Source organism: Abramis brama (genome assembly GCF_963993115.1).
Source record: "Abramis brama genome assembly, chromosome: 8".
Classification (NCBI taxonomy): domain Eukaryota; kingdom Metazoa; phylum Chordata; class Actinopteri; order Cypriniformes; family Leuciscidae; genus Abramis; species Abramis brama.
The window spans coordinates 2,038,986-2,055,376 of NC_139970.1; the positions used below are offsets into that span (position 1 = coordinate 2,038,986).

General features: G+C 38.5%; 1 protein-coding gene across 1 annotated transcript in view; it reads right to left on the bottom strand.

The window, feature by feature from the left end:
• Nucleotides 1-253: 253 nt before the first annotated feature.
• Nucleotides 254-16,391, bottom strand: part of LOC311088046 (uncharacterized protein) — a 40,992-nt gene continuing 24,854 nt past the window's right edge. Inside the window, exon 3 of the mRNA XM_084121684.1 lies at nucleotides 254-1,810. Coding sequence (XP_083977810.1) covers nucleotides 798-1,799 — 1,002 coding nt within the window. The 5' untranslated portion in view covers nucleotides 1,800-1,810 and the 3' untranslated portion in view covers nucleotides 254-797. The remainder of the gene's footprint in view (nucleotides 1,811-16,391) is intronic.

The following is a 16,391-nucleotide window of genomic DNA, read 5'->3' on the forward strand; positions in this document are numbered from 1 at the left end:
ACGTCTGATTGTTGTACAGTCTGACATTAATGACAGCCGAGATCCGATGTACATTCAATGCTACAAAAGAACCGACAAACAGTTGTGTGTGTGCAACTCTTTGATTTTCCAGCATCTCCTGCATATTTATAAAAAAACATCACACATCAAACAGATGTCTGTGTGCTGTCTGGGAATGTGGATTTGTCAAACATACAGTGTTCTGGTAAAGAAAAAGAATGACAATAAAAACACCTAAACTTTAAAAGCAGTATCCAGCTTTATTTAGCATATTAAAAGCAAAATCCAAATGGCTATAAAAAGCTTTTAATTACATGTATACGCCAAATTCATGATTACAGAATGCAGCACTTTTCATGACTTGTAAATCAAACACTTTAGACTTTGATTATACTATGAAATGTCTATGACTACATTTACACTAATATAGACTAAGCATGCATGTTTTTCCTAGTAAAACCTTCTCAAAGCCTGATTTAGCCACAATATTGTAAGATTTGGGTTACATTTTTGAGCTCTTTAGAAGAAATTTCATGAGATTTAAAGTATGTTTATATCAGTTTCTTTTAATCATAAAAACAAAGTTTCAATAATACCATAATGGATAGTGATGTAATTTGTAGTTAAATTGACTGTAATTCAACAATCTATTTGCTATATTAAACAAAAAAGCAAAGCATGCAGATCTTTAAATAATTGCTTGAGAAGTTATAAAGGTATTTAACTGAAGCACTTGATTATTCTTGGAGTTAAACCATCCTGATACGTTTTCATGATTGAGTGGGTCGCAGCGGGACTTAAGTCGGAGGGTTTGGATCACTAGCAATCTTTAAATCCCGACAGAACAACACTGGTTCTTGACCGAGACCCAGTTTGTACTGCCACAGATATAAAGACGCATTTGGCTTCAGCTCAAATGTGAGTGTTTCTTCCACTTCAGTCAGTTCGTTCCAGCTTTCACTTTCAGTGCTGACGTGTGAACCTCCATATTCTAAAGACAAGGAGAACTGCGACTTCACAATTAGCTTGGCAAGCCATCCAGGTTCACCTGTGACTGACGCGTCTATCTTCCAGTTGTGTGTGATCTGGGTCATCTTCTGCTTATCGTATCCAACCTTTTTATTGATTTTCTTTTGCCATGTCAGTGGTGTATTGCTGTCATTAGTTATAGTTTTAATATTCTCCCACATGCCAAAGGATGGGCCTTTAGTTACAGACAGTCCACCAGGAAGGAAGTTAAGAACATCAGGATGAACAGACAAGACAGCAGTGCGCTGATCATTTCTGAAGTCGATACCGCCGAACTCAACTCCCCAATCTGAGGCTGGCTTGAGGAAGAAGCTGTTGTTGCAGTTGCCCCAGTAATAGAGGCCGTTTCCGCAGTTGGGATGCAGGTTGTATTCTACACCATCCGAGTCTTGATGCATGTTTGCTGTTCTTCTGTAAGTGCCCCTTTCTTGGAAGATGATGTAAAAATATTCAATGTTTGCGACGTAGTGGTCTCCCCCTCGGCAGTTGGGATGAAGGCTGTGAACTTCAGCATTGCTGTCTGTCTCCAGGTTCTTGACTCTACGGTAGGAATTGCCCTTGATGATGTAGATGTAGCCATCTCTACTACCAAAGTAGTGGTCTCCATTTTGGCAGGAAGGGTGCAGACTCCAAATAGAGATGTTTGAACCTCTATTTAAATCACCTATCTTCATAAAGCAGCCGAGATCAGAGCGGATTATATAATAGCAGCCATGCGCTCCACAGATGTCAGTGCCTCTTGCTATGCTCCTGGGAATAATGCCGTTCATCGTGCCTGAACCTGCAACACAGAATAAACCAAACATTCAATCTCCACACCAGATGAATGCGGTTATTTTAGTCCTTCTATAGATTGAGCTCACTGATTATCATAACAGCTTTATATATGAGGGAGGAAAAATGAAAGCTAACGTATGATTTTTATTTCAATGTGTTTAATCATCTAGGAGAAGAAGCACTTTTATGTCAAAATGCACCTCTTGAACTTGAGGATTTAAAAAAAAGTAAAATTTTCAGAAAACTGTCACATTTGATCTTTGTTTGATTTGGACTATGAGTTGTTTTTTTCAGTGTTTCCTGGGGCTCGTTCTTCGTACGTCGCTAACTCAGTTAGCTGGATTTGATTGTTGGCGATTTGGCATGATCTTGGATTGTTTGGTTCTTCGAAGCTCATCCTGGACTTGCTGTCATAGCAACAGGTCCTTAAGCTTAAACCTGCTCGTGAGCGAGCATCTTATTTCATGTTAACAGGATTAGACTGCGACTTCATAAGCGGAGCTGATGCGGGAAGTCCAGCGTAGCGTGATAGTGCACGATAGTGCATGATAGTGCACTTTCTGAGATATATCTTTTTTCTTGTGACTCGTGAGATTGTCGTTTACATTATTAATTTGTTGGAAACGCACATTTATTTTCGACTTGTCGGAGTCGGGCTTTAACTACAGCACAAACTGTACCCTAAGATTATTTGCGAGTGGCTCTTTCCTTTACACTATTGGAGATGCGGAGAACTTGATGGAAAGTGCTGTCTGTCGTGTCATTCGGAGTTTACCTGGCGCTTTTAGGTTTAAAAAACAGTTTTAGGTTTTTTTGTGGCATTTCCAAGCCACTGAAGACCCAATGTTGTAAAGCAGTTTTTTTTTTTTTTTAGGCTATCATAATTTATGAAGATCATGCAATCATGACCATGCCGATTACAGTATATGTCACGCAGGCTTCACTAACGTGATTGGTACCATAGACTATAGGCTAGACCATAGACTGCCATCAAGGCCTCAATGAAGGGGATTATGTGAACAGAAAGGGGGTTCACAATGTAAATGTGCAGCCCAGTTACTATTGTGATTCTTAATATTCCAGATTAGTAATATTATATCAAATAAAAAAAAGGCAGTTGACTAAAATCTTCCATATCACAAATGTGAAAGCAAAATGGCCAGGATCTGTGCATGACTTAAGAATTTTCAGAGATTCACATTTATGCACATTATTTGAAAGTGGTAAGAAAAGTTCCACAATTAAATATCAAGCTCGCTGTATTACATACACTTATGCTGATCCTAACAGAACTGCATTTTTTCATAGGTGATTATGACATGTTCCTGCCTGCAGACAGGTGTTTTATGACCCCATTCCCTGACCCAAACCAGTTTCAATGCAGCTCTAGCCAGGACAAGGGCACACAATGAAATGAACTTTGGCTAACTAAAGGGAAGATTTCAGTGTCTGAAAAGTCTGAGGGTTGCACACCTGACAGGGCCTGTGGCATTGTTGCATGTGCCATATTACACAACATTGCCAAAAAAAAAAAAAAACACTTTTCATTAAATGTTTAATAAAAGACAAATATGCTTAGTGCCTTGAGTTTTATTAAGTTGGCTTGAGAAAGCCAACTTACTGAAATCCTATTTAAACTTCTTCTTCTTCTTCTTCTTCTTCTTCTTCTTCTTCTTATTTTTCTGACCGCAAATTTTTGGACACTAACTCCTCCTAGACCGTTCAAGCTACATACTCCAAACTCGGGTCAGACCTTCATACTGTTCTGACTTAGTGTGCTATATCTTTTCAGACTGGTTTGAGTTATGGTTTTCTTAAAAATTAATATTAAAAATCATAAAAATCCCATAGACTTTCATTGACCAAAAGTCCATGTCTGTTTGAACTGTTTAATGTAAACTGCTAGAAGCCATTGATACTCAATTAAGCTTTAAGCTATCTATGTTCTTTCTAACTAATAACTAATCTATCTATCTATCTATCTATCTTCAAACCTTTATCTATCTATCTATCTATCTATCTATCTATCTATCTATCTATCTATCTATCTATCTATCTATCTATCTTCAAACCTTATCTATCTATCTATCTATCTATCTATCTATCTATCTATCTTCAAACCTTTATCTATCTATCTATCTATCTATCTATCTATCTATCTATCTATCTATCTATCTATCTATCTATCTATCTATCTATCTATCTATCTATCTTCAAACCTTATCTATCTATCTATCTATCTATCTATCTATCTATCTATCTATCTATCTATCTATCTATCTATCTATCTTCAAACCTTTATCTATCTATCTATCTATCTATCTATCTATCTATCTATCTATCTATCTATCTATCTTCAAACCTTTATCTATCTATCTATCTATCTATCTATCTATCTATCTATCTATCTATCTATCTAACTTATATTTCTTTCTTTCTTACTAATCTATCTATCTTTCTAACTAATATATCTTTCTTTCTTTTTAACTAATTATCTATCTTTCTAACTAACTTATCTTTCTTTCTTACTAATCTATCTATCTTTCTAACTAACTTATCTATCTTTCTTTCTTTTTAACTAATCTATCTTTCTAACTAACCTATCTATCTTTTTTCTTTCTTACTAAATCTATCTATCTTTCTAACTAACTTATCTATCTATCTTTCTTTCTTTCTTTCTTTCTTTTTAACTAATCTATCTATCTTTCTAACTAACTTATATATCTTTATTTCTTTTTAACTAATCTATCTATATTTCTAACTAACTTATCTATCTTTCTTTATTTCTTACTAATCTATCTATCTTTCTAACTAACTTATCTTTCTTTCTTACTAATCTATCTATCTTTCTAACTAACTTATCTATCTTTCTTTCTTTTTAACTAATCTATCTTTCTAACTAACCTATCTATCTTTTTTCTTTCTTACTAAATCTATCTATCTTTCTAACTAACTTATCTATCTTTCTTTCTAACTAATCTATCTATCTTTCTAACTAACTTATCTATCTTTCTTTCTTTTTAACTAATCTATCTATCTTTCTAACTAACTTATCTATCTTTCTTTATTTCTTACTAATCTATCTATCTTTTTAACTAACTTATCTATCTTTCTTTCTAACTAATCTATCTATCTTTCTAACTAACTTATCTATCTTTCTTTATTTCTTACTAATCTATCTATCTTTCTAACTAACTTATCTATCTTTCTTTCTAACTAATCCTTTCTTTCTTTCTAACTAATCTTTTTCTTTCTTTCTTTTTTCTTTCTTTCTTTCTTTCTAACTATTTTTTCTTTCTTTCTAACTAATCCTTTCTTTCTTTCTTTCTTTCTAACTAATCAATATTTCTTTCTTTCTTTCTTTCTTTCTTTCTTTCTTTCTTTCTTTCTAACTAACTAATCAATCTTTCTTTCTAACTAATCCTTTCTTTCTTTCTTTCTTTCTTTCTAACTAATCAATATTTCTTTCTTTCTTTCTTTCTAACTAATCAATATTTCTTTCTTTCTTTCTTTCTTTCTTTCTTTCTTTCTTTCTTTCTTTCTAACTAATCTTTTTCTTTCTTTCTTTTTTCTTTCTTTCTTTCTTTCTGTCTAACTATTTTTTCTTTCTTTCTAACTAATCCTTTCTTTCTTTCTTTCTAACTAATCAATATTTCTTTCTTTCTTTCTTTCTTTCTTTCTAACTAACTAATCAATCTTTCTTTCTAACTAATCCTTTCTTTCTTTCTTTCTTTCTTTCTAACTAATCAATATTTCTTTCTTTCTTTCTTTCTTTCTTTCTTTCTTTCTTTCTTTCTTTCTAACTAATCTTTTTCTTTCTTTCTTTTTTCTTTCTTTCTTTCTGTCTAACTATTTTTTCTTTCTTTCTAACTAATCCTTTCTTTCTTTCTTTCTTTCTAACTAATCAATATTTCTTTCTTTCTTTCTTTCTTTCTTTCTTTCTTTCTAACTAACTAATCAATCTTTCTTTCTAACTAATCCTTTCTTTCTTTCTTTCTTTCTTTCTTTCTTTCTAACTAATCAATATTTCTTTCTTTCTTTCTTTCTTTCTTTCTTTCTTTCTAACTAACTAATCAATCTTTCTTTCTATCCTTCTTTCTTTCTAACTAATTTTTCTTTCTTCCTTTCTAATCAACCTTTCTTTCTTTCTTTCTTTCTTTCTTTCTTTCTTTCTTTCTAATCAACCTTTCTTTCTTTCTAACTAATTTATCTTTCTTTCTTAGTAATCTTCCTTTCTTTCTTTCTAACTAATCTTTCTTTCTAACTAATCTTTGTTTCTTTCATTCTTTCTTTCTAACTAATTTTTCTTTCTTTCTTTCTGACTAATCTTTTTTCTTTCTAACCAATCTATCTTTATTTTTTTCTAACTAATCCATCTTTCTTTCTAACTAATCTTCCATTGTTTCTTTCTTTCTAACTAATCTTTCTTTCTAACAAATCTTTCTTTCTAAGTAATCTATTTCTTTCTAACTAATCTTTCTTTTTCTAACTAACCTTTTTTCTTTATTTCTAACTAATCTTTCTTTCTAACTAATCTTTCTTTCTAACTAATCTTTTTCTTTCTTTCTTTCTAACTATTCTTACTTTATAACTAATCTATCTATCAAACTTTCTTTAAACTTCAAACTACTTTAAACTTCTTCAAACTCTCTGGTCCGGCTTTCTCAAGCCAACTTAAAGTTTGTCTCAACAAACTTTTTTTTCTAGTTTCAGTTGTTCTTTGTAAAGAAAAGCCAGTGGTGAAGTGCCTGCAACAAGAGATATTAGACACATGCCTCATGCAGCAAATAAAAAGGAAAAGTTGTCTATACACTGGCCACCTGTAGGCCTATGTCTCCTCTGTGTGTGCAGACTCTTCTGTAGGCCTTTCTGTAGATGTGGAATCCTGCAACTTATATTGCAGCCATAAAGCATACAAGTATAAATTGAGTAAAGTTATTTATGCACTTGCAGGTAGGCTAGTTCCTCCATATGACAGTTATCTGAGAGGGTTTATTCACTGTCCAGTGCAATGGAAACAAATGGACATTACAAAGTCTTATACTTTCTTTCCTTTGGAAAGTTAGAAAATGTCCACTTACTGCACATATTTCAGCCACCACTTTCTTGGGAACAGATACAAGTGTTGGTGTATTATGTAAAAGTGCACAAAAGAGGAAAACACAATGTCATTACAATGAACTACACTCGGGAAAAAAGTTTTCACTTTCACAAGTCAAAGCAATTCATCATTACTCAAGATTTAACAGTTGAAATGACTATACGGCCTTAATTTAATGCAGCAAAAATTATTTTACAGTGTAGGCTACTAAGATCTTTTCTTTTCTTTTCTTCTCATCCTTTTTCTTGGTTGCTTTTATAAACAGACAACCATTTATTTAACAGTGCCTTTTATAAAAGAGACTATAATATAACTAAAAATTACCATTATGTATAATATTTTTGTACTTCACTTTTATTTGTTCCCATGTTCTAGTGTGGTGACTCTGACATTACAATGAACAAAGTAATTATGCAATTATTAAAATACAAATATATAGGCTAATAAGTGATAAAAACATCTAACATGGCCACTTCTAACGGATTTAAATTGTCTGCTACTTTTTGCCAGCCCTCTCTCCTGGCTTTTGCAGACTTTGAGGTGTTCCCTGGCGTTTTGATTAAACATTAAAATTCCGAATAAACTTCGACTATTAGTTCTTGCTCAGCTGAGGAGAAAAACTGAGCGCGCTCTTTGCCCACGCTGAGCAGCCAATAGCAGCGTTGCTGATCAGTGTTTCTACTATCGATGCATATCCCCTTTTAAATAAGCGCATGAACGCGCAGTTATCTCAGATAACTCAATCCAGCTATACTAATCATATCCGGCAGGTGTGTTCGAAGAACCTAATTAGCCAGATCATGATTAGCACGATGATATCATCTTGGATGTGTAATTTGATCTAGGATGTTTTAATGGTGTCAAGTTTCAAATCCTCCAGGGGCGTTCGTACATAGGAGGTGTAAAGTCATGCTTATAACGGCATGTGCGTTCAAGTCACTTTCGTTGGAGCAAGATGGCGGAGTACTTTCTCTTAATTAATTACACAAAAATACAGTAAGGTTCTTAAACTCTTCTTCTAGAAAATGAAGAACAAAGAAATGTGCATCAGGTGTACTTTGTATTTTTATGTTTTTAATTAATTCATGAAGCCACTGCCAACTCATCGTTACATGTTGCATTGTTATATTATAATACTATCATATTCTGTGTTGGCGATTAGCTAACTGAGCTGTAAATAGAAAAGCCTGACAATATCACAGCTAAATACCTTTACATATTGTGTATTCCACCATGTACTTTATTAAACAGGTGAGCACATTTACATACAACTAACCAATGTTATATAGTTCAACAATGATAAAATGTCAGAATATGATCAGTATGTTATTCTAATGTTGATCTAGCTCACTGCTAGTCTCATACAGACAAACTAACACATACATTTCAACACATTCAAATGCAGTTTAGTGTGATAGTGTAATGTTAGACCAAGTGAAACAGCGCTGCGTTACCTCACAAGTTTAATTTGTCTAATAAACTGACCTGTGAGTTGTAATTCTGCACTTGCGTGTAGTTCGGTAGAATGAAATGTCCATTCCTTTTATATCCGCGGGACTCGCGTCGCGTTTGGAGCTGATAGCTGTCTCTTAGCAATCCCGAACTGCTTCATATCACAGTCATGATAAAAGCATCGATGTATTCAGTCAACCATAAACATTATTAGATCGGTCGGCTTGACGTTGACGACAACATCCATAATTCTAAGCATGTGTTGTGTCATCAAACTACGCCTTTGTTATTGTAAAGAGGTTAGCGACCCCTAGTGGAGAAAAATTCCATACTGTGGCTTTAAATAATGGTATCTTTATTAGGTCTGTAGACAACTAAAAACAAACAAAAAATAACAAGTTGCAATAATTAATTCATTTTGCAGGGATTTCACTGGGAGTTTGAGTTACCACCTGAGGAGCATAAATCCTCACCTGTGTGTGTGTGTGTGTGTGTGTGTGTCCCTCCCCCCGGACAGCATGCCAAATACACAATAAACGTTACTCCCTTTAATTGTATGTAAGTGTTTTCTTCTTCATTTTTCCATTAGAGTCGGTGAATAAAAACAAACTCGAGATTTTACACAAATGATGATAATTCACTTTCACTGTATTTCAGTAAGACATCTCTTTTATTTTATTTTAAACCATACGTGACAAATAAGACAATAATAGGCTATAATACAAGCCCTGGCCATTGTTTTTTTTTTTTTTTTTTTTTTTTTTGTACAATGGGAATTAAAAACCCTGCAGTGCTGAAAAGTGGGGGGAAAAATTATACTAAAACAGATATTATGTCGATCTATAGCAAATATTATTATTTATGTGCTCAAGAGCGTATTTAAGTAATAAATATTCATATCCCTTCTCTGCTGGGTATTTTAATTAATGTTTGAAGTAGGCTACTGTTATATTGCACAGATTTACAGCAGTGATTTTTTTTAATAGTTAGGCTACAGCTATATTCATGTTTGAAGCTATTTTTATCCCATACACGCAGATTATTGTTACGTCAATGGGTGGATGAAGACGAAGGTAGGCAAAGATACAAAATACTCGATATTTATTTCCATAGGCAGAATCCAAACAAACTCGAAACAGTGTGCGTGCACAAACAGAGTGTTAACTACACAAACAATAACCGGCAAAGACATGGGTGAGAAGGGGAACTTAAATACAGAGAAGATAATGACAAGACAACAGGTGAAGGAGATGATGATGAGTGAACACAGGTTCTGAGGATGATGATTGTGGTATTATGGAATAATAGTGTGAGGAATGCTTTTATTTTGAAGTAAGAGGAGAGGTGACGTCTGTATGGGGGTGTGTTTTAGCGGGAGTTATGTTCAGGCTCACTGGCCGATTGCGGCTGTACTGAGTTGCTAAATAAAGACAAGCTCCGAATACGTCGTTTTACGAACCTCTTTTATGAATAACTTGACATGGTGTCAGAAGTGGGTTGACTTGTAAGCGGAGAAGGAAAAAGAAAAAGAAAAACAAAGCGTATCGTTTTGGCGGAGGAATAGGAGACGAGCCGGCAGATATGGCGCAACCTACACCAACTGCTACGTTCACAATACAACCTCCAGAGCCATTTGATTTTTCCAAGCCTCAAGAATGGGAGCGTTGGATTAGGAGATTTGACCGCTTTCGGTTTGCAAGCAATTTAAACGCAACGTCGGAAGAAAACCAGGTAAACACGTTAGTGTATTGTATGGGTGATGAAGCCGAAGATGTGCTTAAGGGGCTAACGCTAACTGCAGATGAGAAAAAGAAGTACACGGATGTGCCTAAAAAGAATGTCATATACGAAAGAGCCAAGTTCAATCAGCGTGTGCAACTGCCGGGAGAAACGGTGGATTCCTTTATCACTGCTCTATACGGATTAGCTGAACATTGCAATTATGGACAATTACAGAATGAGCTGATACGCGACAGGTTAGTGGTTGGGCTGTGAAACGTCTCATTGTCAGAAAAGCTACAGAGACAGAGACCTAACCCTTGAAACTGCTATAACAAAGACAAGGCAGTCTGAAGAAGTTAGACGACAGCAGTGTGACTTAAGAGGAGAAAATGGCGGTGCTAGCAAGTGCTCCAATGTTGATGCTGTGCATGCTAAAAGTTACAGAAAACCCAAATTTCCCTCAAAGCCTCAGCCACAAGCACAAACACCAGGCAAATATAAACCTAATGCACGGCCACAGCAAGGTTCAAAGGCCTGTTATAGATGTGGGAAAATGCCTTCACATGGAAAATCAGAATGCCCTGCTACAGATGCTGCGTGTCACAACTGTGGCAAAACGGGACATTATGGCAAAGTGTGCAGAAACAGTGCAAAATCTCTGAATACTGTCACTACAGAAGAAGAAGGGAGTTTATTCCTGGGAGCCGTGGATGCTGGAAAAGACCCGTGGACAGTGCAGCTACAGGTGAGACAAAAAAAAGTGTGCTTTAAAATTGACACTGGTGCTGATGTCACCGCCCTGCCAGCCGAGGTGTACTATGACATTACTGGGGGACTTGATGTGAAGCGACTGGCAGTGTCGACATGCCTATTGTTTGGGCCAGGTGGCAATGTACTCTCTGTCCTAGGTGTAGCCAGAGAAACACTGCGCAGAGGCAAAAAGACAACCACAGAGGACATTAATGTTGTAAAAGACCTGCACACTGCACTGCTGGGAAGGCCTGCCATAGAACAGCTTCAGCTTGTGTGCAGGGTTGACAGCATCACCATGGAATCTGTGAAACAACAGTATCCGAAGCTGTGTAGCGGCTTGGGTCTTGTTCGGAGGCCATACTCAATTAAATTAAAGCCAGAGGCTGTGCCCTTCTCTCTCCACGCACCACGCAGAGTCCCTCTGCCGCTTATGGGAAAAGTGAAGGAGGAGATAGACCGTATGGAGAAGATGGGCGTAATAACCAAGATTGAGGAGCCGACTGATTGGTGTGCCGGGATGGTGGTGGTGGTGCCGAAAAAAGCAGGTACTGTTCGCATTTGTGTGGATTTCACAAGGATGAATGAGTCAGTATGCAGAGAAAAGTTTATCCTGCCTTCTGTCGAGCACACTCTGGGCATGCTAGCTGGCGCAACAGTATTCAGCAAATTAGATGCCAATATGGGCTTTTGGCAAGTACCATTGACAAAAGAGTCTGCCAAATACACCACCTTCATCACGCCTTTTGGGCACTACTATTTTAACCGGCTACCCTTTGGCATAGCTTCAGCCCCCGAGCACTTTCAAAGGATGATGATGACAGAAGTGACCGGTGGCCTGGAGGGGGTACTGTGTCACATGGATGACATCCAGGTCTGGGGACAGACACAGGACGAGCATGATATACGGCTACATGCGGTGCTAGAGAAGGCACAAAAGGCCGGCATTACGCTCAACATGGACAAATGTGAGCTCACACACCATACAGTCAGATTCCTGGGTCATGTGATTTCAGCAGATGGAGTGAAGCCAGATCCGGAGAAGACGAGAGCTGTGCAAGAGATGGACGCACCCAAAAATGTCAGCGAACTCAGGAGTTTTCTGGGCATGGTCAATCAGCTGGGCCGCTTCTTGCCTAACCTGGCTGAAAAAGACAAGGTGCTAAGAGACCTGCTGTCCAAGAAGAACCACTGGTACTGGGGGACAGAGCAGCAGGCCGCCTTTGATCAGTTAAAAACATAGCTGTCATCCACACCAGTGCTCGCACTATACAACCCAAACTGTGCACTAAAAATCTCTGCTGATGCCTCTTCCTTTGGCCTGGGGGCAGTCCTGCTGCAGAAGAGCGATGCCAGGTGGTCACCTGTTGCATATGCGTCCAGGTCAATGACACCAACAGAGCAGCGCTATGCTCAAGTAGAGAAGGAGGCATTAGCTGCAACGTGGGCTTGTGAAAGGTTCAGCTGTTTCATCTTGGGAAGACCATTCGAGCTGGAAACTGACCATAAGCCATTGGTGAGTCTGCTGGGCGGGAAGGCTCTGGATGACCTCCCACCAAGAATCCAAAGATTTAGGATGCGACTCATGAGGTACAACTATACAGTCAATCATGTCCCTGGCAAAAGCCTGTGGACAGCCGACACCTTATCTCGTGCTCCCCTAAGAACCGCAAGAGCACACACAGATACAAGCCTACTAGAGGACACCAACATCTATGTAGACTCATCTATGTCATCAGCAACATTCCTGTCAGTGGAGATTATCTGAGCAGCTTACGCGAGGACCTGAAGGCAGACAGCACATGCTCTGCACTGATGGAGTACTGCACAGGCGGCTGGCCTGACAAAAGCCAAATGCAGGGAGAGCTGAGACATTAGAGCAGTGCTGACTGTGCATGATGGACTGCTGCTACGGGGCACAAGGCTCGTCATCCCATTCGTCTTACAAGGCGAGGTGCTGCAGAGACTACATGAGGGACACCTGGGGGTGACAAAGTGCAGGGGCCGGTCCAAACAGACAGTGTGGTGGCCAGGGCTCAGCAGCCAGCTGAATGACATGATACTGAAATGTAGAACCTGCATTCAAGAGAGAAAGAACGTCAAAGAGCCGCTGATGCCAACGGAGATGCCAGACAGGCCTTGGCAAACTTTGGGAGCTGACCTGTTCATGCTGAAAGGCAAGACCTATCTACTAGTAGTAGATTATTTCTCACGGTATGTGGAAATTGCGCTGCTGTCACCCACAAGGTCCACAGATGTGGTGGTGCACCTGAAATCCATGTTTTCTCGTCATGGAATTTGTGAAGTTCTTAAAAGTGACAATGGGCCCCAGTTCTCTGGTAGCCACTTTAAAGGCTTTGCAGCAGAGTATGGCTTTGTGCACATCACGAGCAGCCCCAAGATTCCCCAGAGCAATGGGGAAGCGGAATGCGCTGTACAAACTGTGAAAAACCTGCTAACAAAGGCATCAGACCCATATCTGGCATTGCTGGCCTACGGAGCAACCCCTCTACAGAACGGCTATAGCCCAGCCGAGCTGTTGATGGGGCGCTGCCTCCGCACTACAGTTCCTGCCCTTCCAACCCTGCTGAATCCAGTTTTGCCTGACTACTACGCGCTGGAGGCCAAAGAAAGGGAGAAGAGGGGGAACGACGCAAAATCCTTCAACAAGAGACACGGCACGAGAAACCTGGAGCCACTCGTACCTGGGGAGGATGTGTAGATCACCGATGCACGAGTCCAGGGCACAGTGCTATCTACACACAATACCCCTCGCTCTTATATCGTCCAGGTGCCTCAGGGCACACTGAGGAGGAACCGGCATCACTTGGTGCCACTGCAGACCAATAGTGAGGTAGTCGACGCTGATGAGCCACCGATGGGGGAAGATGCACCAGTGACAACATCACCAGAGCCAGCTCCACCAGTGACAACATCACTCAGCAGAGAGGGCCCCACCACAGAGACTGTGCGGACCAGGTGTGTGAGAGAGGTTAGAAAGCCACAGAGACTTGATTGGTGATTTATTGATTTATTGGTGTTTTCTGGAAAAAAAAGAAAAAGAAAAAAGAGAGAGAGTTGAATGTGATTGTGAAATTGTTCTGCTTTACTGTTTACATTTACCTGAAACCTAGAGTTTAAGTTTTGAAGAACACAGCCTGCTAACGTAATAGTTCACAGTATGGTAATGTGTAAGTTATTTATTTCTGTTTTGCAAGTTTGAAACAGGGACAGATCAGGGACAGGTCTTCCAGCAAAAGGGCAGAATAAACCCCTTAAGACCTACAGAGACAAAGGTAGTCCACCCTTTGTTCTCAAAGAAAGGGAGATGTGGTATTATGGAATAATAGTGTGAGGAATGCTTTTATTTTGAAGTAAGAGGAGAGGTGACGTCTGTATGGGGGTGTGTTTTAGCGGGAGTTATGTTCAGGCTCACTGGCCGATTGCGGCTGTACCGAGTTGCTAAATAAAGACAAGCTCCGAATACGTCGTTGTACGAACCTCTTTTATGAATAACTTGACAATGATGACAATATGCAGGTGAAGGTGATGATGACTGAGGATTCTGGGAAGTGTAGTGCTAAGAAGACAGACGAAGACAGACAGTGAATGTGACAATTATAACATGAACACACAATGCAGGGGTGGATTAATAAATAATTAGATTTTAACCACCTGAGGTCGACAATCACGCTGGCGTGATCTGCTTGCTTTTTTTCTTATCAGTTTAAACGAGACTCATTTTGTGTATACTCACAATAAAAACAACGTGTTGTGCTTTTTGCCAAATAAAAAAAAATAAACATGATGCGAGTTCTGCTTTCTCTCTGTCAGTGAAGTCAATTCTGAAACGCGTCCGAAAATGAACAATAACTCAGCGAATACTCAGTCAAACAGGCATACAGACACACAGGCATGACGCTTGAATTCTCTTCTTTTGAATGAAGTAATTTATATAAAAAAAAACTAATATTCTAAGTTCATGTAATATGTATGAAAAGAGAGAGATGTCCGTCGTTCTCATCTCATCTCATTAAGTTTAATGTGACCCCGCCCCCGGACAGCGCGCGCTATTCAAAGGCAAATGATCAAATGAGGCGATCCACGCAAACCTGTGAACGCCCACATCAGCTGGATAACACCGCAAGTTATCAGTCATGTACTTTACAACGCTGTGAGGAATAATACTATCTTAATAATAATCCTGGAAAATTTACCTCAGAAGTGCTGTAAGTTTCATTTCGAGGAGCAACAGATCCGGCTGAGGAATAGGTCAGTTCTATATTTGCTTTGTTCTAATCGCAATAGTGTCTGTACACGCAAAACGACTGTTTAAATATGAATCGCGTTTCTATGAATGAATGAACGAACAGCTTTTACCAAACTCTATTGCTATACTGAGATGAGTAAAAATAAATATGATAAAATGTATACTTTAGTTTTTACAAATAAAGATGAATTAATTTGTTAATTTTAATTAGGGCCCGAGCACCGATGGTGTGAGGACCCTCTTGGAATTGCTCTGTTTATTATTATTATTATTATTATTATTATTATTATTCTCCGCATTAAATTGCATTTTTGAGGGCCTAAACATGCTCGAAAACTCACGAAACTTTGCACACGCGTCAGAACTGGCGAAAATTTACATCTGATATAGGTTTCAGAATTGGACAGGGCAAAATGGCTCGATAGCGCCACCTATAAAAGTTCAACGGAGTGCGCCTCCCGCAACGTTCCACGTATGTGCACGAAATTCGGTACATACATGTAATGACCTAATACCTACCAAAAAGTCTCTTGGAGCGTAGCCCTAAACACAACAGGAAGTCAGCCATTTTGAACTTCCTCTCAGATTTTTGTGCAGTTTTTGCCATTTTCAGGCCTCATACTTTAACGAACTCCTCCTACAGTTTTAATCTGATCATCTTCAAATTTGGTGAGTGTAATCTTAAGGCCTTTGCGACGTTAAATTGCGAAGATCTTGAGTTTTCGTCGAAGGGCGGGTCCTCGGCGGCCTGACAAATTTCGATGTTTCGCCATGAAACAGGAAGTTGCTGTAACTCAGGCATGGAATGTCCAATCTGCCCCAAACTTCACACGTTTGATAAGAGTTCTGTCCTGAACACATGACCATGCTCATATTCAGTTATAGTCATAGCGCCACCTGCTGGCAACAGGAAGTGACATGTTTAACACTGTTATGGACTCCTAATAACATATAAAAAAGTGCCAGCAAGTGCTAAACATGCTAACAACATACTAGAAGCATGCTAAAACATGCTAGCAAACTCTTAGCTAAGTGCTAAAGCATGCTATTATTGCAATTAAATAGGAATTTGCTGTAACTCAGGCATGGAATGTCCAATCTGCCCCAAACTTCACACTTTTGATAAGCGTTCTGTCCTGAACACATCTACATGAGAATATTCAGTTATAGTAATAGCGCCACCTACTGGTAACAGGAAGTGTCATGTTTAACACGTTGATGCCATTCTAGCAACATGTTAAAAATGCCATTGACTTCTAAACATGCTAGAAACATGTTAAAACATGCTAG